This window comes from Phoca vitulina, unplaced genomic scaffold (assembly GCF_004348235.1).
Source record: "Phoca vitulina isolate PV1807 unplaced genomic scaffold, GSC_HSeal_1.0 scaffold5, whole genome shotgun sequence".
NCBI classification, from domain to species: Eukaryota; Metazoa; Chordata; class Mammalia; order Carnivora; family Phocidae; genus Phoca; species Phoca vitulina.
Window position 1 is genome coordinate 58,438,161 of NW_022589708.1, and position 26,170 is coordinate 58,464,330.

At 37.7% G+C, this 26,170-nt stretch overlaps 1 protein-coding gene across 1 annotated transcript in view; it reads left to right on the forward strand.

Moving 5' to 3' along the window:
- The window catches only part of CDADC1 (cytidine and dCMP deaminase domain containing 1), a 43,838-nt gene that overhangs the window by 9,073 nt on the left and 8,595 nt on the right, over positions 1-26,170 (forward strand). The window contains exons 4-7 of the mRNA XM_032403048.1: positions 9,778-9,955; positions 16,065-16,634; positions 21,943-21,992; positions 25,254-25,423. Coding sequence (XP_032258939.1) covers positions 9,778-9,955; positions 16,065-16,634; positions 21,943-21,992; positions 25,254-25,423 — 968 coding nt within the window. The remainder of the gene's footprint in view (positions 1-9,777; positions 9,956-16,064; positions 16,635-21,942; positions 21,993-25,253; positions 25,424-26,170) is intronic.

Below are 26,170 nucleotides of genomic sequence, written 5' to 3' on the forward strand. Positions count from 1 at the left end.
TCCTGGGAGTTGCAGTCAGTGGAAGTGCAAAATGGAATGCAACTTAGGCTTTTATTTGCTTTGTTTTGTTTTAAGTTTGGGATGGAAAAATCTTTGTCTCAAACTTGACATTTTGGCCTTAGCTAAAAACAAATGAAAGATAAAAGATATTTTCTGAGGTGAAGAGGACTCTAGACAAAAAAGTGATAAATTAAACTTAGCCTAAAAGGTTGTTCGTTTTTTGTTGTTGTTTGTTTGTTTGTTTTGTCTCTGCGCCTATGCTGAGGGGCAAGGGAGGGATAAAAGATTGTTCTAATAATAAATCGATGAGTACGCTTCCCGCTTATTAGGAATAGTTTTGGGTCTTGAGAGGTTTTTTTAGGAATAGTTTTTGTTTTTTTTTTAAGATTTTATTTATTTATTTGACAGAGAGAGGGCACAGCAGGGGAAGCTGCAGAGGGAGAGAGAGAAGCAGACTCACCCGAGTGGGGAGTCCAAGGCGGGACTCGATCCCAGGACCCCCGGGATCATGACCTCAGCCAAAGACAGATGCTTAACCCACTGAGCCACCAGGTGCCCTAGGAATAGTTTTTTTAAGTCTTTTGTGGCAGGCACCTGGGTGGCTCAGATGGTTAGGCGTCTGCCTTTGGCTCAGGTCATGATCCCAGGGTCCTGGGATCGAGTCCCACATCGGTCTCCCTCTCCTTCTACTGCTCCCCCTGCTTGTGCTCTCTCTCTCTCTCTGTCAAATAAATAAATAAAATCTTAAAAAAAAAATTAAAAAAAAAAAGTCTTTTGTCGCCACAGTTTCTGGCTTTATTTCTGTCTGCTTAACTATTGAGAAAATCTAAAGCTAAAATCATTTAATTGCAGCCATTTCCGTTTGTCACAATTGGTTCATTTTATTTTATTATTTTATTTTACTTTATTTTTAAACATTTTATTTTTTTAAAGTAATGTCTGTACCCAACGTGGGGCTTGAATCCACAACCCCAAGATCAAGAGTTGCATGCTCCACCAAATGAGCCAGCCAGGTGCCCCACAATTGGTTCATTTTAATAAAGTGAGCTCTAGCATGCTGGGATCTCTTGATAAGGCATGATCAGTTCTTTTCCAAAGTTATAATTTAAAAAGAAAAACTCACTGGAACTACTCAGAAGTAGATACTAACATACACTTTGTATTTGGGGAACATAAAACTCTTAAGAAATTTTGGGATGGGAAGGGGAAAGGGCTTATAAATTCACGGTAAATTTAAAGCTTGTTTTAAAAGCCAATATAGATCTTTCATGTTTTAGATATATTTTTGGAAGTATAGTTTGTAAAGGAAAGATTTTTTGTTCCTTTTAAATGTCCTTCTAGTTTAGGAAATGGTTGGTTAACTCAGAAAAGGAATTCTATAAAATTTTCTCTATTCTTTCTTTTTAGGCATTTTACAAAATATCATTCTCCATAGTTGCAGACATTTATACTCATAACTGAAACTGAAACTTGACTGTTTTAGTTAATAAAGCTCTGGTCTGAGCTTTATTTAAAATAAATAAATAATTTCAAGATGTGTCCTATTGGGGATAACTATAGAATAAAATCCCTTTGAAAGGGAGTAGGGAATAACAGGTACCCTATGCTCAGCCCAAGTTCCCCACATACTGTAACAATGAGTCCCAAACCCAAAGATTGGGTTTACATTCCTTACCTCAGAGCCCTTTCCTGTGAAAACGGCATAGACTACGTTGTGCCTTACATAGAACTGATTTTTAACTTAGTCTATTTTATCTGATATTAATATTGTCACACCAACTTTTTCGATTAGTATCTGTGTAAGTTAGGACACTTTAGGTTGAAAGTAACACCTCTTTAGAATCCCAGCCCGCCCCCGGCCTCCAGGGCTTGGAAGCACAGTCAGCCCGGTCCCCTACCTGTGGGTGGGATACTGCTGAGGTAGCTCAGGCTTACTGCTCTGGCTTTGAGTTCTCTTCATTTTTAACACCTGAGCAGGTGTCTTCTTTTGAGCTTGACTATGCATTTAAAACTTTTTTTTTTTTTTGTAAATCTATATATTTGTGGGAGGTGGGACCTACCCACGTTAGTCTAGACTGCCATAGTGCGAAAAATTGGGAGAGCCAGTTTTTAGAAAGAAGTTGACAATTATCTTTATTTAGTCAGTATTTAAAATATTTTAAGATTTAAGATGACTTCTGCTTTAGTTCTGCCTTTTACCATTTGTGGGGTCTTTCAGAAGGTCACATGATCTCTTTGGGCTTCACTTATCCATGTGTAAAACCACAGGGTTTTCTACCTTTTTCATTATACCATGTAGAAGCTTAATACTAAATAGTTACAGACTGGATGCTGTAAGAAACAAATCAAATCAACTTGGTTCTCGCCCTTTCCTAGGTTAAAGTGTATTTATTTTTCAGTCAGACATATTAATGGATAATTAAATGCTTCACTGTTCAGTTAAGAATGCCTAGATTTAGAAAATTTCTGGTATAAAACCAACATTAAATTTTCAGAAAAGTTTTTGGACTTAATGAGAAATGTGCTTTTGTTCAAACTATGTTCAGGTAAAGAACTAAATAAAAATTTTCATTTTATTAATAAATCAAGTATAATCTATGATATAATCATTAGATATGTTAAAAAACAAAGTTCAACTGAGTAAATTTAAAGATCTGATTGCGTTATTCAACGATTCATGAATCAGGCAGCATCCCTCTGAATCACTGCAAAAAAGGGAGACTTCTACAGGCAGAAGGGGTGGGAAAAGGAAGTGTCTAGCAAAAAGTGGATTGTTTCAGACAAGGTTACCTTCCTCTGTGGGACTGCAGGAGTTTATCAGGTGGGTTGCCTCGCTAGCTGACTAGGAAATTCCAGTCTGACTGGTTAAGATTATATTCCTGGGAGAGGCCAAAACCTCAGTTAGGTTAGGCATTAAGTCTCAGTCTGATGATGTGGGCTTAACATGAGTGACTCCATATGGGGCCCGTTGTCAGTTGCTCAGACCCCTACGCCTGAGAGATGTGATCAAAACTTAAGGCATTAGCCCCACCCCTGGCTGTTGCTCTGAAAATTCTTACAGTTTTGCTGATCCTCTGTGGTGGTATTCACAGGTCATGAGTTTTGGTTTTGTTTTTGGTGTTTTTTTCTTGAATCTTTGTGGTATTCACAGACCGTGACTTCAGGTTCACATTTTTAAAGCCAGTCATTCTCTTCATTCCTTTTCTGATGTTCCAGTCTTAGGGAGATGATTTGTTCGGTGGTTAGTGGCTGCGAACACACATTTCAAGCTGTATTTGAGAGAATACAGCATGCCGGAGAGACCACTGGATTATTACAAGCAGGGTAATCCCCAATATCTAGAGTGCGTTTGGAGCTGTGGTCCCAACACCCAAACCAATCAAAATTAAATAAGTTAAAGGAAGACCCCGCTGAAGGAGTCACTTTCTTGAGCCAAGTTGCTCGCTCAGTGGTTTTATAGCTGAGTTTCAACTTTCCCACAAGCGTTAATCCATGTGCAGCAAGTGGTGTTGGTCACGGCACAGACACCTCCTTGTTCAGCCAAAAAATAATCAAGGGCCATCCTGTTACCAAGAACAACTTTGGTTAGGGGGTCTAAGGATTTTGTTGGGCAGCTGTTTTTTTTTAAGCAGCAGATTCTGTAGTATTTTAAAGAATTAAGGAGAGTTTCCTGATCATAGCCTCATTCATACTCACTCCAGGGGAAGGGAGCTAATTTTCTGAGTCTGTGGCTCAGAACTGGAAAGGTGACAGCCATGGAAGCTAGTACAGTTTCAGAGTCTGTAGACTGTGCATGCAGTTTTTATTCTGGTTACTCTTGCCTCATGTCCCTCTCTTTGTGCAGAGCTTGGATGCAAGTTTCCGTGGGTTTGGGGTTAAGGAGACAGGGTTTGTTCCAGAGAAACTGAGGCATTGGAAATCAGGGAGAAGTTTGGGATAGGCAGACTGCAGAATCACCGCATCAAGGCAAGTCCAACAGTCGTTTGGAAGTTGGATTTCACCCCTTTTTTTTTTTTTTTTTTTTTTTAAGATTTTATTTATTTATTTGACAGAGAGAGAGACAGCAAGAGAGGGAACACAAGCAGGGGGAGTGGGAGAGGGAGAAGCAGGCCTCCCGCTGAGCAGGGAGCCCGACACGGGGCTCGATCCCAGGACCCTGAGATCATGACCTGAGCCGAAGGCAGACGCTTAACGACTGAGCCACCCAGGCGCCCCGATTTCACCCCTTTGTAATGGCCTCAGATACCACTATCTTTCAAGGCCAGAGCAAGGCAAAATGTGGACCAAATCATAAAGACCTTCATGCTGTAAGAATTAGGAAAAAGGATGGTCAGAGAGGGAAGAAGGAATGGAAAGAAATGTTCTTGATCCCACATCTTGGGAGAGAAAGCAGTGTACCTCAATGTTGGCTCCTCTTCCTGGTGAATTTGATTTTGAGGCCTCCAGCTTTGTCAAAAATATTGAAAATTTTTAAAACACTTGGTCATCGCTTCTCGGCCTTTTGGCTAAGATCAAGTGTAAAACACTTGGTCAAATAGGATCATGGGTCACTGTGAAACAATACTTAGTTATCTACTTTAACCATAGTGACAAAGACTTCAAAGGCAAATACAGAAAGTTAAATCATTGTAAAAAAAAATTAGCTCTTTTAATAGTGAAGAATCCGGTTTTTTAAGTAATCAAAGACCTGATGAAGACAACATGAAACACATAAGATTATTTTGAGAAGACACAAAATCTTTGTTTTATGAGCAGATTACTTAAAAGGTAAAGAAAAACCTTTTACAATCTCTTATCAAGAACAGACCAGTAGTCCAAGAAAACTTTATCCTTTTAACAGAGAGAAAACTAAATTTTAATTTTGTGCCAGCTTACTTTTGATATTAAAATACATTCATTTAAAAAAACCCTTAATTTAATTTATTTTAATCTTAGCCAGCTTGATCACACACAGTATTCCTTTCCAAAGACTCCTTTTCCACAAATCTTCTACAACCCTTTTAGTAACCCTTCAGATTTTGTCCTATGTCTTTCCTCTTTCCCATTCTGAAATAACCAATCTCACTTTAGGACAAAATTACTTTCTTTTTCCTCAACAAAAAAATGCATTCCTAATTCCTAATGCCTTCTTTTACTGAAATACACATCCTACTCTCCTTGCATATGGAGGTTTTTTTTTTTTAGTAGCTTTAATTCAATATATTACAATGTTTAACCCTTAAAAACCTTAATTTCTAATAAAAATAAAGAAGTAAACATTGTGGGGCGCCTGGGTGGCTCAGTCGTTAAGCGTCTGCCTTTGGCTCAGGTCATGGTCCCAGGGTCCTGGGATCGAGCCCCGCATCGGGCTCCCTGCTCCACGGGAAGCCTGCTTCTCCCTCTCCCACTCCCTCTGCTTGTGTTCCCTCTCTCGCTGTGTCTCTCTCTCTGTCAAATAAATAAAATCTTTAAAAAAAAAAAAAAAAAGAAGTAAACATTGTGAATTACCTTTTACATTAGCTTTCTGTGACTTGGCAAATTTATAAATACTTCTCATAATTTCTAGAAATATATGCCTTCTCATAGTAAATTTTTCAGGGTAGCACAAAACATGTTTAATAACAAACCCTAAAATTTTTAGTTCCTCTGTAAAAGGAAGCCAAAAAGTAGATAAACCTATGTTCAGTAATTACTGTTTCAGTCTTTTATGTTATTGGAAATAATCTAGATATTCAGTGACTATCCATCATTTAATTTAACTTAGCAAAACTTTAAGGTTTCAGGTTCCCAATAAGATTTGGGGAAATTGTTTAAAAAGTTTGCCTAAAAACTTTTATCTCACGTTTATTTAGTTCACTTATTTTGAACAATTATATTTAGATTGCTTATGAAATTTCATCATTCCAAGTTATTTTTCTACCTGTCAGATTTTGTAACAGAGATAACGAACTTTTTTGACTAGTAAAGCCAGGTAGAATAAAATTGTATGACTGCATTACATTCAGTGTTGATAACTCTAAAGGCATGTCTATTTTAATTAAACCAACAAGCTTAAATTAGCCTTAATACTGAATATTTTTCCAGATTATGTGAACCTGAAACGCATTTGGGTTAGTTTCTATTATATTTTGGAGAATTTTATGAATAATCCATTTAAGTGCTTAATTTTCTTTAAGCCAATTAAATGGAACTTTTTTACAAATTAATTTTGGCAGTACTATCCAGAGGTAGAAAATACCACACATCTACAACACATTTACATAGATGCACATAAACATATAGGAGATGCAAACGGAGACCTTAGAGCTTTCATTTGAAGATTTTAGCCATGAAAAGAAATCAATTAATAAAAATAAAAATAAAATTTTAGCCATGAGACAGGTATGATAATGCAAAACTCACTGGTTTATAAAAGAACAGTTGGAATAAGTTAAATTTACCTGTTCAGATGGTTAAGGCTTTTTCTATAATATTTGTGGAGAAGACATTTAAGATTTGTATTTGTCCTTGACAAGCATTTTATGAAAGCTGTGAACTAAATTTTGGGCAAGGGAGCTTCTGTAGCAGTTTGTATTCATAAAAAGCACCCCCCACCCCAACCCTGCCACACACAGTTTTTTTTCTTCAGTCTTAGGAATTGGGGATGGTTTAGATTAGAGTTCCAGGGGAAGACCTGGTAAAACATGTACATCTCAAAGGCACAGGGAAAGAACATTAAGTTCCTGCAAAACTACTTATAAGCCTTTTGAGATAAATATGAGAGGTTTGGGGATTGGTAAAAAGAATAGGTGGACTTTGAATTGTTTCTAGAGCTGCATTTCTGGTTTTGCAAAGATATGTAAGAGAAGAACAGTTGCTTTTAATTTCTCAAGGAATTGGATTGTAACTTAAATGACATCATAGGTTGGTCCCCCCCATCTAACCACATTATCTTCAATTTGCTTTTTTGTATCAAGGAAAATATTTCCAACTAAGATGGAAATCAAAAGACTTCTGTGTTCTGGATTTAGAGCTACTTATCGTTATAATGTTTTAGTAAATCCTTCCACAAAAGTGTGAGAAGGTTTTTTTCTTTCCATCTAGGTTCATAGTTTTTATTTTAGCTTAGGGGAGAATGCCTAAGAAAAACTCCCATCAGGCTTTAATATCAGCTTTTAATCTGGCCAACTTCTGACCACAGGACCAGCTACTTAAAAAAAAATCCTTTTAAATATCGTGTCAATTCTCAGCTGAGACAAACAGTAAATATTCCTGGCAGTATTAAATAACTCCTTGGACTTAAAGGCATCCCCAAAGAGGGTTCAAAAGATTTTTTCTCTCTCTCTGTCTCTACCAGTTACTGTAGACAGAGATCCAGAGAGCTGACTCTGATAAGAGTTCTCTCCCTTAGCCAGCTTCAACCAGTTTTTCCTAGGATCCCATCTGCAGACTCCTAGTGAGGTGTAAAATAGGGTATAGCTTTGGTATCTACCAAAAGTTGGCAAGGATTTCCATTCATTTTAATTTTAGTTTCCCTTGGCTGTTTAAGGGACTAAGGTAGCAATTTACCTGACACTCCCTCGGAGCCCTGTCAGCCCCCCTTCAAGGCTAGATATGGGGTGTCTATAAGGCCCCTAACTGGGTGGACTTTTGTTTGTGGTCTTGTAGTCTCCTCAGAGTGGAAAGAAGATTCAGACAGAGGATTACTAGAATGAATACTTAATTAAAGGAGGATAGAGGGTAATGGTAGGAGTTACCTCAGTTTTATAGTCCTGTTTTATGTGCCTCTTGTGTCTTTAATTTTTCATGAGTGATTTGCAACAAATCTTTCAATGAAGGTATTTTGGAATTTTGAAGCCTTTTGGAGGCTTCTACATGCCAGTTAAAACAGGTATATGCCATTCTGTTTGTTTGATTTGGGAACCCTTGCTTTTTTTTCTTTTTTTTTTTTTTTTAAGATTTTATTTATTTATCTGACAGAGTGAGAGAGCACAAGCAGGGGGAGTGGCAGGCAGAGGGGAGAGGGAGAAGCAGGCTCCCCGCTCCCTGGGACTCCAGGATCATGACCTGAGCTGAAGGCTTAACCAACTGAGCCACCCAGGCACCCTGGGGACCCTTGCTTTTTGAATGATCTTATCTAACTGGACCATTCCTCCTAATGTCCATCGCATTCTAGGCTGTTATTTACTTGAGGGCTTATAGCAGTTTGGTAGGGCCCTAGCCAGAAAGGGAGTTTAACCCATATTTTCTATCCAGCCGTAGCTAGTGGGAAAGGAGGTGCAACCCACATTTCTGTCTGGCCATATTTTGGGGCCCCCAGCCTGATGATTGTTACCAAGGCAACTTCTTAGGACACAAAAAGGCTTAGTAAGATTTTGTCATTTTGTAGATATTTATAGCTCCCAGGATTATAATTTTTAGACTTACATAAGTATGCCAGAAGGTGGTATGTTTTGGAATTTAAAGCTATCTCTCTCTCTCTCTTTTTTTTAAAGATTTTATTTATTTATGAGAGAGAGAGCAGAGGGAGAGGGACAAGCAGACTACACACTCAGCGTGGACCCCGATGCAAGGCTTGATCTCACGACCCTGAGATCATGACCTGAGCTGAAACCAAGAGTTGGATGCTTAACCAACTGAGTCACGCCCCTCTTTTTTTTTTTTTTTTTTTTTAAGCCAAGTGGGTTTCTCAGAGCCAAACTAATACCCAAGAGGGACATGCTGCTGGGTTGGGGTTGGGAGTTGTGTGGTGTTTTACCCTGTACCTAGTTGCATCAAAATTTTCTTGAGGTTGGTGGGTGTCCTAGTGTCAGTCTAACCCATTCTATGACCAACTTATCCTAACACAGGAGTTAGGTGGCGATCGCTGTAATAGCTTTTAAGTGCTCAACCTGTGTCCACCAATTTTGTGGCTTTTGGTCTCCCACGATTCCAATTAGCAATAGCCTTTACCTACACAAAATAGAGACATGTTCACCTTAACACACCAGCAGTAATCAAGAGATGGTACCTTAGCCTGGCCAAGAGAAAGCCCTGTGCACACCACTACCAATTCTCAACATGGAATCTGGGACTGGGGAGAGGACTGAACCAGCAGACCTCAAGAAATGGGGACCATAGCCTGAGATTCCGCAATGTGGAATCTGGGGGCTAAATCAAGGAATGGGAGTTCCAATCAAATGGGGAATTTTGGACTGGAAAGCCAATCAGATGAGGAGCTCAGTGCAAAGACAGCAGAGCTCAGAACCAAAAGGAACTTACCTATGGCCCTTAGATATGGCAAGAAGGACAGAGAGCTCAAAGGGTTCACAGGTACCATGCTTGTGTTTCTTGTTGTCCCCGACGCCATCAGTTTTCCTTTGGATCCAAATGCTGCCACCAAATCAGTTAAAAAACAAAACTAAACAAAATTCAGCTGAGTAAACTTAAAGATCTAATTGCTTTATTCAATGATTCATGAGTCATATAGCTTCCCATCTAGTAAATAGAGAGGGGCTCTGAAGAGCTGCAAAAAGGGGAGGCTTCTATAGGCAGAAGGGGCAGGAAAAGGAAGTTGCTAGCAAAAAGTGGATTGTTTCAGGCAAGGTCACTTTCTTTTTGGGGACTACAGGAGTTTATCAGGTGGATTTCCTCACTAGCTCAGCAGGAAATTACAGTCTGACTGGTTAAGGTTATATTCCTGGGAGAGGCCAAAACTGCAATTAGGTATTAAGTCTCAGTCTGATAATGTAGACTTAGCACAAGTGACTCCATTTGGGGCCTGTTTCTTTTTTAACAGATGTTATAACTAATACATTATTATTTTGTATTTTAATGTAGGTGAAGAGAACTGGTCTTGTGGTGGTGAAAAACACGAAAATTGTTGGTCTCCACTGTTCTAGTGAAGATTTACATGCTGGAAAAATTGCTCTTATAAAACATGGGTCAAGGCTGAAAAACTGTGATCTCTATTTTTCCAGAAAACCATGTTCTGCTTGTTTGAAAATGATTGTAAATGGTAAGTGTAGATAAGGTTTGGTTGGGGATTAATAGTATTTATCTGAGAATAACCAAGATAAATTGCCTATACACCACTGCGATCATTTAGAAATATAAATACATATCAGAATATAGTTTGATACACTGTAAGAAGAGTCAAAAAACATGGATTCTGGTCTCAGCCCTGTCACTAACTAATTAGATGACCCTTCGTGTATTAATAGACTAATGCTAGCTGCTATAACAAACATTAAAATTTCAGTGGCTTAATATACTAGACCTTTATCACCCATGTAATAGTCCAACATAGGTGTTGCTGAACAGCAGGTGGTTTTTCTCCATGTGGCTGTTTCATGGGTGTAGGCATCTTCTGTCATGTTGCTACTGTCCTCTTCTAGAGCCTTGAGTCCTCTGCATCCAGAGGCAGACTGAGACAGAGAATAGAGAAGGCACACTGTTCCTAAAAATGCTGGCCTGGAAGTCACATGCATCATTTCTGTTCACATCCACTGTGGGCTTGTAGCTCCTGGCTGAACGGCTGTCTCCCAGGGCCTGCTCTGTACTTGGGAAGAAGAAGCACAGATTATTAATGTTTAACTATCCATCTCTGCTACACCAGGCTACTCACCAAAGCTCTTTATGGTTATGATTCTATTTTGTACCCAGGTAAAACCCTTTTTTTTTCCATTCTCCCATTTTAAAAATATTGCATCTTTTATATAGGCACTGTGGTATTGTGACTTAGAATATGAGTTGTATATTTGGTCTTCATCCCATTCCTGGTACAAAGCAACTAAAACCCTTGGAATTTCCTGAGTGATGAGAGTGATAGAGGTGTCTTTTGTTATTCTTAACAAGCCCCCTTCAGTCACACCTGAGTGTGTTAGTGAAGTGACTTCTGGGAAACCCCGTAGATGGAGGCCTGCTTGCCAGCAGAACCACCCAGGTGATTAGAGGGTTGGAGTTTTCAGTCTCACTCCTGAGACATCTGGGGAAGAGAGAGAGACTGGGGTTTGAGTTCAGTTACCAGTGGCCAATAATTTAATCGATCATGCCTATGTAATGAGACCTCCTTAAAAACCCAAGATGGGGTTTGGAGAGCTTCTGGGGAAAAAAAGGGCTTATATGGTTGTTGTTGTTGTTTTAAGATTTTATTTATTTGACAGAGAGAGAGAGAGCACAAGCAGGGGGAACAGCAGGCAAAGGGAGAGGGAGAAGCAGGCTTCCCACTGAGCAAGGAGCCTGATGTGGGGCTCAATCCCAGAACCCTGGGACTATGACCTGAGTCGAAGGCAGACGCTTAACCGACTGAGCCACCCAAGCATCCCAGAAAAGGCTTATGCAGTTTTAATCTCTTCCCTCAATTTGCTACTTGGGTTACTTGTGTTACAACTTAATGTAACACATCATCTAGTACCAAAATGAGTGATAAAGGCTCTTAAGTGATATATGAATTCAGAGGCGAACTAGTGTCTATGCAGGTTGGCATGTAATGAAAGGCTGGGGCTTAAGCTGGATCTTGATGGGTCAGATGGAGAGGAGGAAGAACACATTCCTAGGTCATGGGGACAGCACATGTGTGGTCATCTGTTTGTGAGAAGCAAGGTTCTGAGGGTCAGTGTTCAAAATGGAGAATTACTCTTGGAAAGAATAGTGGCAGATGGATGATAATGATCGTTGGGACTGAAGTGGAGAACTTTGAAAAACTGTATGGCCTTCGAGCTTTATCTTATAGACCAGAGTTCCTAAACTTATTTTGAGGAAGGGCGATTTTTATTTACATGAAAGTTTGTTTGTTTGTTTGTTTTTATTCATTTGAGACACAGAGATACAGAGAGAGAGCATGAGCAGGGAGAGAGGCAGAGGGAGAGGGAGAAGCAGGCTCCTCGCTGAGCCAGGAGCCGATCCTGAGCGGAAGGCAGACCCTTAACCATCTGAGCCACCCAGGCGCCCCCTATTTACATGAAAGTTTTAAGAGCAGTGATCAGATCCATAGTAAAGACAGTGCCCTTGAGCTACAAGTGAAGCACTTCCATGAGAAATGGTCATGTGGCTAGAGCCTCCTGCCTGCAACAGGTATTTCAAGCAGGTAGAGCCCAGATACTGCTGGATTCTATAGTCTTTCCCCTGTCATTATGAATAGAGAAGATAGGTATGAGAGTGGTGGGGACATTTTTTTCTTTCTTTTTTTTTTTTTTACCAATTAATTGTGCGGATTGGATATTCATTTATCACTTGTGTTAATTGACCTATAAATCCCATTATAGATAATATGGAGCCACTGAAGCTTTTTGAGCAGATTGTAACATGATTAAATTTATTATTATTACTTTTTAAGTTTTTGTTATTGAATTGGAACATGGAAAGATAAGAGGTTAGAGCTTGATGAGCAGACTCTTGCATTAGGCAGGGTGTAAAATAGGGTTGAGATGGTGGCATTGATAATAGAAAAAGAATGTGAAAGGACCAAAACACTGTTGATTGATCTCTTCTAGAGCAAGGGAGACGAATGAATAAAACATAGTTGTGTTTCTGCTGAGCTGACTATGAGGCTATGCTATAGCCTCAGACCTATTAGAGAATCAGAATTAGAAAGAATTAGAAAAATAGGGGAGTACAAGTAACTCAGCACTGCTTGATGTCTTTAAGACATTTGAACTTCGCAAAGCAAATAATGAAGTGTGGAAAATCAGGAAGGACCTACAATAGAAATGCTTTTATGTTAATATTAGGCCCATGTATAAATACAACTGCTGTTATATTAGGCTTATAAATTTGATCTTGTTAAGGGTCATGGTTTAACCTCATGCAACAATTACTATTAGGTCAGTTACAAGGGAAGCATTTCTAAAGCACAGTGGTTCTCAAAAAGTGTGGTCTGTGGATTCCTGATGGTCCACAAGGTCATACTATTTTCATAATAACACTACATTTATACTAATAGTACCAAACAATGGTGAGTAAAAACTACCTGTATTGTGAATCAAGACAGTAGTAGTCCTTGTACTCTTTATGGCCATAAACTTGGAGTTAAAAAGAGGGTTTCATATAAGAATGCCCTTGATGAAACAGTAAAAATTAATTTTAATAAATCCCAACCCTTGAGTACACATCTTTTTAATATTCTGTGTGAAAAAATAGTAGGAGGTGGACCTAAAGCACTTTTGCTACAAATCTAAGTATGAAGGTTGCCTTAAGGAAAACCATTTACGTGTGCAGTTGTTTGAGTTATTGTAACCAAACTAACATGGGTTCATGTTGGCTCCTTGGTGAGTTACAGATAGGAGCTGCACCAGGTGGAGTTGTCACTCCAAAAGGAAGGAAACTTTATTTGCAGCAAATAAGGAGATCATGGGGAATAACTTCCAAATCCATGACTCCCTGAGCTGGGTGAATGGGTTCCTTTTATTTAGGGTTAGGATGAATATTCAGAAAGGGGGGTTTTGTCATCATATACAAAGGCGGGCATAAGGTTGTGCACTGGTTTTAAGGAAACAAGCCTTACGTTATACGTTATGTTAATGAGGGTTGTACTCCTCCTCGGGCAGAGATTTTAACATAATGAGGCAGAGGTAACCGTCAGACAAGGTGAAGGGCCTACGGGCATGCACCTAGAGCTGATATAAACAGGATGGGTTCTTGGGCTCCTTATCTCTGCTAAGGAATGCAGGGCCTTGTTTACTTTTGACACAGCACAAGGAGTTTTTACCAACTGATTTTTTGTGACTGATATGATTAGGCTATTTTCAGGCCTGGTAGAGACTGTTGCGCAATAAACCAATGGACTTAAAACATAATTATACAAAAAGTTTGTTGATATATTTCAGATTCCACATTGTAACTAACTTTTAAGAAATTATCCCTTGTCAAATTTTTACGTAGTGTCAAAGAAGAATATTCAGTTATCTGAAATGTCTGTTAAAATACTCCTTTTTTAACCATACATGGGTGTGAGGCCTGATACTTTTCATATACTTCAGTAAAAACAACATATCACAACAGACTGAAAGCAGGAGCAGAATTGAGAATCCAGCTGTCTTCTATTAAGCCAGATAATAAAGAGATTTGTAAACATTTAAAACAATGCCATTCTTTTGAACTAGTTTTCATTGCTGTTTTGGAAAATACAGTTATTTTTTATTAAACCATGTTATTTGTATTAATGTATAGTAGATTCTCTATTGTTATTTTTAATTAATAAATATTTTTTGAAATTTGTTTTAAGTTTCTAATACAGTAAATATCAGTAGGTATAATCTACATAAACAGAGATCTTTGGGGTTCTTACGAATTTTTAAGAGTGTAACAGAGTCTGAAACCAAAAAATTTGAAAACGCCTGCTGTAGCCTTTGCCACTGCTACATGAACATTTGTTCAAAGACTAGTCATCCCCTCTTCTCCTTAAATCAGGATTGCTAGAAGCAAGCCAGATGCTTAGATGAAAGATGGACTATCACCACTGAGTAGGAAATGGATTGTGAGAACTCCAACAGAGGGAAGGTGAAATGCAGCCAGAAGAAACATTCTGATACTAGCTTTAAGGTCTTCAAAACTGATTTATACCCCAAGCTACAGTAAGAGTCAGGAGGAGCAGGGAGTAGATAGAAATGTGGGTTTATTCAACTAAGACTTTTTAATTTATCTGTTACTTTGAATGCAGGACACCCTGTGGGCCATCTGTCTTTTCCCTTCTGGACACAATCATAAAAATGTCTCCTAGCTGAAACTGCAGGAGATACTAGCAAATGGGTCTCTTTGTAAAATACTAATTAATTGATGAACATTTGGGTGCTTAAGCCTGTAAAAGGCATCTCATTGTTCCCTCTCGAATACAAAATATTTTTTTCATCTGTTTGTTATCTAGTTTTGTTTTCTCTTTTGCAAATTGTCTGATCATATTGTTTTGTCTGTCTTGAGGCCGTATTGTTCTTGTCAATTCATATGTGTTGTTAATAAATTAAAATCTTTTCTGTATATTAAAGATTACTAACCTGTCACATTAATTGAAAATTCTAGTTTATCATTTTGTCTTTAATTTTGTGGGCTTAAAAAATTGATATTGCTCTCCACCCCCAAACACACACACATAAACTGCTGCCCTCACATTATTTTGGCCATTTAGGTTTTTTTCCTATGTTTACTGTTTATTTATTTATTTATTTGCAAGAGAGGGACGAGCAAGGGGGAGGAGCAGAGGGAGAAGGAGACTGCCTGCTGAGCAGGGAGCCCAACACGAGGGCTTGATCCCCGGACCCCAGGATTATGACCTGAGCCAAAGGTAGACACTTAACTGACTGAGCCACCCAGACACCCCTATGTTTTTACTGTTTTAGACAGTGCTGCACTAGATATATGCATGCATGATTTTTTTGTTTGTTTCTATTTAGGATTTTTTTTTTTTAGAATAGCTTCCCAGAGGAAGAATTCAGAGCATAGGTTCATTTTTAATGTATGGGTGAATTGTTTATTTCAGATACAAAACTCTCAGCAATATCAGTTGACGGCTATGATATTTCTAAAAGCAGCCATTTGATTACTTGTAAGATTCCGGCACTGGGAATTCCAGTCGTGGCACTGGGCTTTGGGACCACACTGAGCAATGCCCGTGATTTGATTCCACAAATACCTTCCATGAGCTTTGTTAGGGGTCAGCCATCTTTTCCCATAAAGGGCTAGATAGCAAATCTTTTAGGCTTTGCAGGCCATATAGTGTCTGTATAGGTACTCAACTCTGCTACTCCATTGTAAGGCAAAAGCAACCAGAGACTATGTCAATGAATGGGTGAGTCTGTGTTCCAGTAAAACTTTATTTATAGACACTGAAATTTGAATTTCATAAAATTTTCATGTGTCACAAAATACTATTCTTTTGATTTTTCCAACTATTTAAAACTATAAAATCCATTCTTAACCTGCAAGCTGGGAAGAAAAAAAAAAACAGGTGATGGGACAGATTTGGCCTGTGGGCCATAGTTTGCCAACCCTTGGGCTGTATTATAGTTGACTTCATAATAGACATTTATCAGATTGGGACCTCTGGATCTACCACAATGATATGGTGGACTTATCAAGAAAACCCTTAATTTCAACATGTGTCTGATAACTGCCTTTCATATTTTATATTTCAGCTGGAGTTAACCGAATTTCATACTGGCCTGCTGATCCAGAAATAAGTTTGCTTACTGAGGCTTCTAGTTCTGAAGATGCCAAGTTAGATGCCAAAGCAGTGGAAAGATTGAAGTCAAACAGTCGGGCCCATGTGTGTGTCTTACTTCAGCCTTTGGTGTGTTATATGGTGCAGTTTGTAGAGGAGACCTCTTACAAATGTGACTTTATTCAAAAAATTGCAAAAACATTGCCGGATGCTAACGTTGACTTTTATTCTGAATGTAAACAAGAAAGAATAAAGGAATATGAAATGTTATTTTTGGTTTCAAATGAAGAAATGCATAAGCAAATACTGATGACTATAGGCTTGGAGAACCTATGTGAAAATCCATACTTTAGCAATCTAAGGCAAAACATGAAAGACCTTATCCTACTCTTGGCCACAGTAGCTTCCAGTGTGCCCAACTTTAAGCACTACGGATTTTATTGTGGTAATACCGAACAGATTAATGAAATTCACAATCAAAGTTTGCCACAAGAAATTGCAAGGCACTGCATGGTTCAGGCCAGGTTATTGGCATATCGAACTGGTGAGTTATATGCTTAGTGCATAAATTGGGGCTGACTGGGTTGTATTTGTCTCAGAAGTAAAATGGTATTCATCTCATCTATCGTAGAGTTCATTTACTCTTAGATAGTAGAGTTTTGCTGGTCATTATATGTGTAGAAGTTAGTGAGATCCTTGAGTAGACACCTCTTAGAGCAGTATTTGGGTTCCTGTGGCCTTATATTCAGTGCTACATTTATAAATCAGGGCCTGATTATCTAGACCCTTCTGCTTCCTGCTTTTGTCATCTCGTTGATCACTGAGCCCTCCACTAGAGATGGGACAAAAAGAAAGGAGAGAGAAGCAAAATCATTAATTTTTAGTTAACTCTTCAATATTTTCTTTGTATTCAGTATTTCATAAAAACTTTAAAAATCTTTACAATAAAAATGTGAATTCAAAATAACAGCATTAAAGTAAAGGAATATTGACAAATTCTTCCAATTGCTGGTATGTCTTTAATCAGCAAGTTGAGAAATCAGACGTTTTTACTTTATTAAGTTGAGCATGAGGGTATATGTGAAAAAGGAAAATGTTACTTGGGAATTTTCTTTTTTGTGTTGAAAGATGACATCTGTATTTCCAATTATAGAATAATGTTTTCACATCTTACCAGAGGTAAGATTTTTCAAAGTAGAATCTTGATCACTTTTTTAAATGCAGCTTTGAAGTACGGGGGGAAAATATAGGCAGGAGGAGCAGTAGAGTAAAATTTGGTGAATGGAGGATTTTTTTTTTAGCTTTTCCCAAGAAAGAAGGAGAAGAAAGAAAATCTTAAGAAGAGATCCATACAAATGCCACTAGTCTGCATTCTAAACAAAGACCACAATCAAAGTACTTTCAGTAGAATGGAGATTCTCAACTGACAGCATATCAGAATCACCATTAAAACTTTTCTTGAAAGTACAAAGGCTTAAATTCCAACCCAGACCTACTGAACTGAGTCCGTAAGGATGTGGCCTAGCTAATGAATTTTTAAAGTTCTGCAAGGGATTCTGATGTTCAGCAGGGTTAATAATCACTCAATTCTTATTAAAGAATTTGGTTCTACTACAGGCGCAAACTATATGACTCCAAACAACTCGTGTAAGAGTCTGATTTAGTGTCATTATGTTGTATCGTGGGCTATGCATTAGTGTCTTGGCCAAAACCAGCTTTATAAAGAATTTTTCTCTAAACCATTCTGGAAGGACAGAAACATAAATGGGTATAGCTGTTACAGCTATAATTCACTAATTCCCCTTTGCTAATAAGAATTCAGCTGATTCCAGAGTGAGATAGGAATGTGCTGTTCTTTTACTTGATCTCAGGACCTCCTGCTTCTCATAGGAGGATCATACCATGTATGATTCCAGTGTTTAAAGATGTGGTAATGTATAGATACAAATATGCATCTATGTTCTTTATAATATACTCTAATTATAAAGTTATCCACTATTTCTGTGCAGAGTTTTGTACATAAAGGTGTGCTTCTGCACTTGATGGATAACTTAAAAGATTTTTCAAGGTTAATTTTTTTATTGTGTATGACTTTTTGCCTGGAACCCAAATCTTGAATGGGATGCAACTCTCTGGCATGCACTCCACTCCACTGTCCACTCTTCCAGGGAAGAGAACCATGTGTTCATCATCGTTTTTTCCTTAGCACTAAGCACAGTGTGTTGAATGGATAAAGGAAATCTTTTTACATCCAAAGGTAGATGGTCCACAATCCCTTATCCAAAATTCTTGGAGCCAGATGAAAAGGAGTCCAGAATTTGTCAGATTTTAGAAAGGTGATATGGTTACATATATTGCATATTACACAGCACTCCAGGGGGGGCCTGAGGCAGTACATTGTCATCAAGCACGTACATATGGAGTAAAATGTATGAGTATTTGCACTAAATATTTGGTCAGGTGTGGCCACAAAATAAGTACATCAGGCTGTCCCAAAAAACACTTGATATAAGGGATTGGTAAGGAATTCTGGACCTGTATTCTTCATTGATGATAAGTTATAACAATGACAATTTATTGAGCACCTAGAATGTGTCAGGCACAGAGCCAGGCAATTTATATATGTATCTCATTTAACACTGAGGATAATCCGGCAAGGTAGATATCCTCATGATTGAGTGTGCTCCTAATAACTCAGACTTTTAATTTCACGCTGTTCAGTTTCTTTGAAGACTTTATTTCACTCTAGAGGTAAAGACACCATTTCATTAATCCATTTTATTTAAAAATATACATATGAGTAAAATGAATTCCAAAACCTCTAACAACAGAATTCTAAAAGTAACTAAGAAGTAGGTGCTTATTAATTGCTTTTTGAATGACGAGTAAATAGGATCCACAGAGATGTCATTAAAGGACATTTTGAAGTAGCAAAAAAGTGACAATGTTCATTTAGACTCTAGAGGGGAAGAAAGAGGAGGGCACTGCATCTTATCTATCTGGTTCAAGTGTGATATTTTATTTTTTGGGGGGTCCTCTTTTCCCTTAGACTATGTGTTTTCCAAAGCCGAGGATTATGCCTTCCTCCTAAACCACGACATTGATGATGAATGTAGGGTGGAGTAGCCACAAAAGTTAACTGTTTCAAATCATAACTTGGTGATTCTCAACTTGTAGTGTGCCTATGAATCAGAGGGGATGCTTATGAAAAATGCGGGTTCCTGGGCCCTGCCTGACTCCTTTGGAGAGATTGCTTCAGGAGATTTCCATGGGAGCCTGGAGGCCTCCCTTTTAGCAAGCATCCAGTGATTCTGATGAAGTGGGCTGTGGACCACACTCGGACAAATGACCACAGAATCAGGAGCTAAATAACCACACCTATGTTCCAGAACCATGGGGTAAAGAGTTCTCTGACTTTCAGTGATCAGAGTCTCAGGAGTTTGGCTCAGTGATTATAAGTTGACCTTTCCTTCAAAGGTATACAGAGAAAACCTTGTGAATGAGCAGATCATGGGGAGCAATTTCTGTAAAAATTACAGACATGAAAAGATTCTTGAGAAATTACCTCATCTGTCATCCAGCCTTGGAGCTGTGTGAAATCTACTCCATCTAACATGGATGAAATTTTATTCTGATTTTAAAAGACAGAGTAAAGAATATTCTGTTGGTGTAACTAAACTTAGCTAGGCAGTAGAGCTACATACTGATGGAAAATTACATTTTCCCCCTCCTGACAAGGTTTTAGTCTGTCCCCAGACTGAAACAGGAAAAGTGGCTCCTGAGACTAAAAAAACATAACATGAAAACCACTTGTGTCGATGGTAGGAAAAATAGGCCCTTAACATGAAGAATTTCTATTTCAGTCTCTCATTTTTTTGTTTCAGGTTTATACATGTATTAAGGATAATTTTACTTAAAGGTTTTGGTTTTTCAGGCAAATATAATCTTATGTTTATAACTTCTGCCACTTGCCTTAGAAATGAGCGTAAAGCCATAATTGTATTCTTTTCCCCTCATGTTGTGTTCTGAAGGTCTTGGAAGGAACAAAATTTTGTTTACACCAAAATCTCTTTCATGAATCTCCACTCTAGAAGAAGGCTTCCCATACCCTCCATTCCTCATTTCCTTCCTAGCGCAGCACAGCACACAGGTGCTTCTGTGTTTGCTTCTTCCTGTCTCCCTCCCACATCGGACTATACATTTCATGAATACAGGGACTTCCCTCACGCTGTCTACTTGCACATTCAGTAGAGGGAAATCTTTGTTACGAAATTCTTAACATCAAAGGGAGGGGTAGGTTTTGTCTGGAGGGCTAAATTTTAGTCACTTGATTTCTTTGCCTGTTTTCTCATCTAGAAAAGGAAATAGCTGCTTTACCTTTAGGGTAAAAATGAGATGACGGGGTAAAAAATGCTTCAAATAAATTACACAGATGCTTTGTGATATAATTTTGAAAACTCGAGCTTACTTGAACTGAAGATGGGGGATTTCATTATGTTATCATAACTTCTAAAACTTATTTATAAGGCAAACTTGTTTTTAATGCCTAGGTAGGGTAAAGTTATCCTTGGGGGGGGGATTAACTTTTAGGAAATTGTAGGGTGAAACTACAGTTTCATTTAATCCTTACCAATATGAAAATGCCCTAGAGTAAGTTCACAGATGATTGGTACTGTCTCTGTGTAAGTGTACCTACTTAATTAACTACATCAGTCCCTTACTAAGATTTTGATAAATACTGTTTTCATAGTTTTCATCATTAGTGTATAATTATCTTAGAAATTTGAAACTTACCTTTGTATTAGTAGAAAGAAAAAGTCAATCCTTGATATGCAGAATTTCTATTTTGTTTTTTTAAAGCTTTCTGTTTCATAATGGTTTTAAGAAATACAGCTTTATTTGTTGCAGAGGTTTTGGTTCTGCAGGGAAATTATAATCTCATGTTTATAACTTCTGCCACTTGATTCAGAAATGAGCATCATTCACTAAGTTGTCATGCTTTTCCCCTTCAGGTAAACTCTGAAGGTCAGGGAAAGGACTTTCATATATATATATATATATATGTATATATATATGAAAGCCCATAAAAACTTGTTTTTTGTATTATAAGTTTGAACTTTTTTCTTAGCAAGAACATTTCCACGAAATGTATTTTCTATGATTATACTGTTAAAAAAATGGTAGAAGACAGATTTGAGTGTTGTGAATTATTGTTACATTAAATCCATTAGTATGGAAATTTCTTTTTAAATCAATTTTATCATCTGTTAGAAATAATCTTTTAGAAGCTGACTTAGTGGAGAATCTATAAAATTACACTCTGTTCTAGTTACAGCTTTGAAGTGATCTGACTGTGGGTACTGCCATTTTAATGAGCTCTGCATATAGATCATGTGTGACTGGGTTGATAGTGACACTGCCTAGTTATTTAGCACCTAGTTGCATATTCCATGCTTAAAATATTTATTTTAGTGGTAAATTTTTACTAAATAATTTATTTAGTAGTAAAAATGTATTTATTTATTTCTTTTTTTTTAAGATTTTTTTTTTTTTATTTTTTCATGAGAGACAGAGAGAGAGAGAGAGGCAGAGGGAGAAGCAGGCTCCCAAGGAGCAGGGAGCCCAATGCAGGACTCGATCCCAGGACTCTGGGACCATGACCTGAGCCGAAGGCAGACGCTTAACCATCTGAGCCACCCAGGCGCCCAAAAATTCTATAAATTAGTTAAGATGTCAAGGATTGTTGCCACATTATGAATTATGTTTCAATAATATGTATTATTTTTGGAAACGTATTTCTGAAACTAACAAATTTTTGATCTTCACTGAGTTAAATGACATTTATCTTTCAGAGGATCATAAAACTGGAGTTGGAGCAGTCATTTGGGCAGAAGGAAAATCTGTAAGTATGAAAAGAATTCCTTTTTTTTGTAAAGTTTTCATTTGCTTAAGAAATCTCTACACCCAACGAGGGGCTCGAACTCATGACCCAAAGATTGAGAGTTGTGTGCTCTTCTGATTGAGGCAGGCAGGCACCCCTGAAAACAATTCTCTAAACGTTTAATCTTGATTTTGTTTAAACATTGTTTGATCTTAAGTGCATTACATTTTTTTGACCCATTGGGGCTAATATTTTGTATTGGGGCATTTACTAAATTTTATAAACATTTGATCATTCCCTCAACAATTGTCTAGATAGATTCATTCATTTAGCAAACATTTATATTAAACATCTTCCACAGCGTAGGCACTGTGCCACAGTGGACAGTGGGGAGTTAAGGTCCACATTTTCTGCCCTTGCTGGCCTTAGTCTATTAATGGAGACAGTGGAACAAAAAAGAGACTAGCATATAATGATAACTGTAACATGACACTGGGAGAGCATGGAGGAAGAATCTCTATGCTGCTTGGAGAAATGAATAAAATATTCTTGGAGAAGGTAAGGTGCTATTTATTAGTCTTGAAGAATGCATAGGAAGGCATCAGGCAGAGTAAACTAGTATGACTGGGATGATAATATTCAGAGGTAGGGGGTATGAGAGAGAATGTGGGAAAATTCAAGTGATTTAGTGTATAGTATGTACTCTATGTACTATACTATACTCTATAGTAGAGTAGCAAAAAATTAGACTGGGCCATGAAGAAATTTGTATACCATGTAAAGAGTTTGAACTTTATCTTTTCAACAGTGGGATACTCTAGTGCTAACCAGTAGAAGTAAAATGCAAGTCACATACATAATTGTAAATTTTCTAGGAGCCACATTGAAAAAATAAAAAGAAACAGGTGAATTAATTTTAAGAATATATTTTATTTAATCAAATGCCCAGAAATATTATTTCAACATGTAATCAATATGAAAACTATTAATAAAATATTCTGCCTTTTGGGGGAGTATTAACTCTCCATAATCCTGTGTGTAGTTTACACTTACAGCACCTCTCAATTCAGAATAACCACATGTGGCTAGTGGCTACTGTATTGGACAGTGCAATCCAAGAATATTTTAAGTGGGAAAATGATTTGATCAGATTTACATTATAAGGGGAATGAAGTGGGGCTACACAGCAAATAGGGAGTTAATAAAAAGGAGGTGATGAGGATTGGAGTTGCGGGGGTGGGTTGGAAGGGCATGGAATCAAGAGACACTTAGTAACTGTAAGGCTGACTCAAAGATGAGTAGGGAGCCTAGGTTTTGCCTCACTAGACTTTATAGCAAGTAATTTGACTATTTTCCTGGATGTATCATAGCCCCTCAAGTTCAACCTGGCCAACAATCTAGTATCTTCCCTGCTAACCTATTCCTTCATCAGTGGTCACCATCCCGTTCCCTGTTACTACACACATATAATCAACCACCAAGTGCTATGGATTCCACCTTCAAAAGATCTCCTGACTCTACTTATCTCTACCCCAACTATTACTACCTACCAGAATAGGTTCCTCCACCAAAAACTCCCATAGCATTCTGTGCAACTTTTTTGTGACACTCATCACAGTTGAAATTATATGCACAATTTCTTAGCTCCAGATTATAAGGTTCATGAGGGCCAGGATTCTCTGTTTTATTTATAGCTATATTCCTGGCACCTAGCACAGTGCCTGGCCTATGGCTGGAACTCTCATTTGTGTTTATATGAATGCCCAGCAGCCTTTGACTTAACCTCTGGTTCTCAAGTGCTTGTAAGAATTTAAGTTTCCAGTCAAGCTAACGATAGTGGGCAGCATGGTAAAGTAGAAAGACATGGGTTTGGAGTCCAGCAACCTGGGCTTGAATTCTGGCTATGTTGCTAGCATTGTGACCCTAGATAAGTTTCATCTTTCTGGGCCTCAGTTTCCTTATCTGTAAAATGGAAAAACTAATAGTACTACTGTCAAGGTTGTTGTGAGGAGTGATTAAATGAAATAATACATATAAAACTCAGCATGATGTTTGACATGTAGTAAATGCTTAAGAATAATTTATTATTATTACCAGTGAGATAACATTTTATTTGTAAGCTTTTGTTTGCTCATCATAACAATGATTTTTATCGAGTTGCCATACTAATGAGTCTTTTGAAACTATCACATGAATAGATATAATATATTGAAATTTACTGAGGTTTACGGCATATTCTAAATTACTATAAACACTTATGATTTATAAAATAGTTCACTCTAGTAACTGATAAAGCATTCATATTATATGTAATATGCCATTGACTATGAGACTTAAAAAAGAGCCACTTAAGTAAAAAGTTCCATTATAAATATATATATATTATATGCATATAATATATATATATATAAATGTACAAGAGAGGCTCAATAAATATGAAGATTAAAGGAAAGTACATTTTGTGGGGGGGGCACCTGGGTGGCTCAGTCAGTTGGGTGTCAGCTCGGGTCATGATCCCAGGGTCCTGGGATCTAGGCCAGAGTCTGTCTCCTTGCTCAGCAGGGAATCTGTTTCCTCCCTCTCCCACTGCCCCTCCCCCTGCTTGTGTTCTCTCTCTCTCTCTCTCTCATTCTTGCTCTGTCTCTCTCAAATAAATAAGTAAAATTCTTTTAAAAAATTTTAAAAAGGAAAGCACATTTTTTATTTTTCAACTATCACAATAGCATATTTTTAGTTCAATAGTAGAAATTGTCTGTTCAAAATATTTTTTATTATTATGTCAATCACCATACATTACGTCATTAGTTTTTGATGTTCAAAATATTTTTACAATTTCTGACTTGTTAACTAGTAGAAAACAGCATATACAAAATTAACAATTATTTATTGAGGACCTATTATGTATGGGACACTCTAACAGGTGTACTTTAAGGCATAGAAAAGAGGCATAAAACATGTTTCTGTTCTCTAGGATCTTATAACCCATTTGGGGAGAGATGTCTGAATCAAGTGAAGTAATTTGTGAATTAAACAAGCTAATGTTTAATTAACAGCCAAAACCAAGGACTGCCTTGAGATTGTATATTAGAAATGATCAGTCTTCTTGGAATTTAGCTTTGACAAGACCATACTGCAGTAAGAGGATATAAGATTGTATTTTTTTTGGTCATAGAAAATGGAATTAGTTATATACAGTATGATACGAGCCTTTAAAATACACTGCCAGGTGCCTTTTTTTAGAATGTTGGCAACTCACCTTTGTTGGTTTGCTCACTATCACAGAGAAGTTGTGATGGAACAGGCGCGATGTACTTCATAGGATGCGGTTATAATGCTTTTCCTGTTGGATCTGAGTATGCTGACTTCCCACACATGGATGACAAACAGAAAGACAGAGAAATAAGGAAATTCAGATACATTGTACATGCGGAACAGAATGCCTTGACATTTAGGTATGAAATTCGTTTGCATGTCTTTCTTGAAAACGTAGCAAGGCTTTAAAAAAAAAAATGTAGCAAGGGTTAGTTGAAATTAGTTTTCTTTTACCTTAATTTATTCCTTTTTTTTTAATTCTAAGAAATATTCTTTTCAGAAGTATAATTTTGGTTATACCTGGAGTTTGCTGCTGGACCTGAGGCCATTGTCAGATATCCTCCAGGCCCTCAAATTTGCTCAGCGAGCCTATTTTTTTTCTTGTCTTCCTTGTCTCCAATATAAAATTGCTTGAAGTTTGAGGTTAGGGTCTTGTAACAACATCTTGTGAGATGTCCTTTATTTTCTAAATCTAGAGCACATGTATCTATGAATATATAGATTTTATTATGAACCAAATTGCTTTAATGTGGTTTTTGTTGGAGATTATAACTGGCATTACTACCTCCCTTCTGATGTTACTCTAGATCATTTCCACAAACATTTCTCAGCATTTACCGTTAAAGGAGTGATCTTAGGGGATTCAAAACTGAGTTAGGTATGGCTTTTGTCCTTGGGGAGCTTATAGTACTCCTCAATGTAAGACTGCATTCAAGCTAAGCTGATGGGTTCTCTGGGCAAGGCCAACACAAAGTCCTGTGGAAATTCAGGGATGGCTACAGATGGAGGGGCAGTGAGAGGGGAAAGCCATAAGGAGAAACTGGTATTTGAGCTGAGGTTTGAAGGTCTGGTGGGATTGTGGCAATTGGAGTTGCTTACTGGAAGGG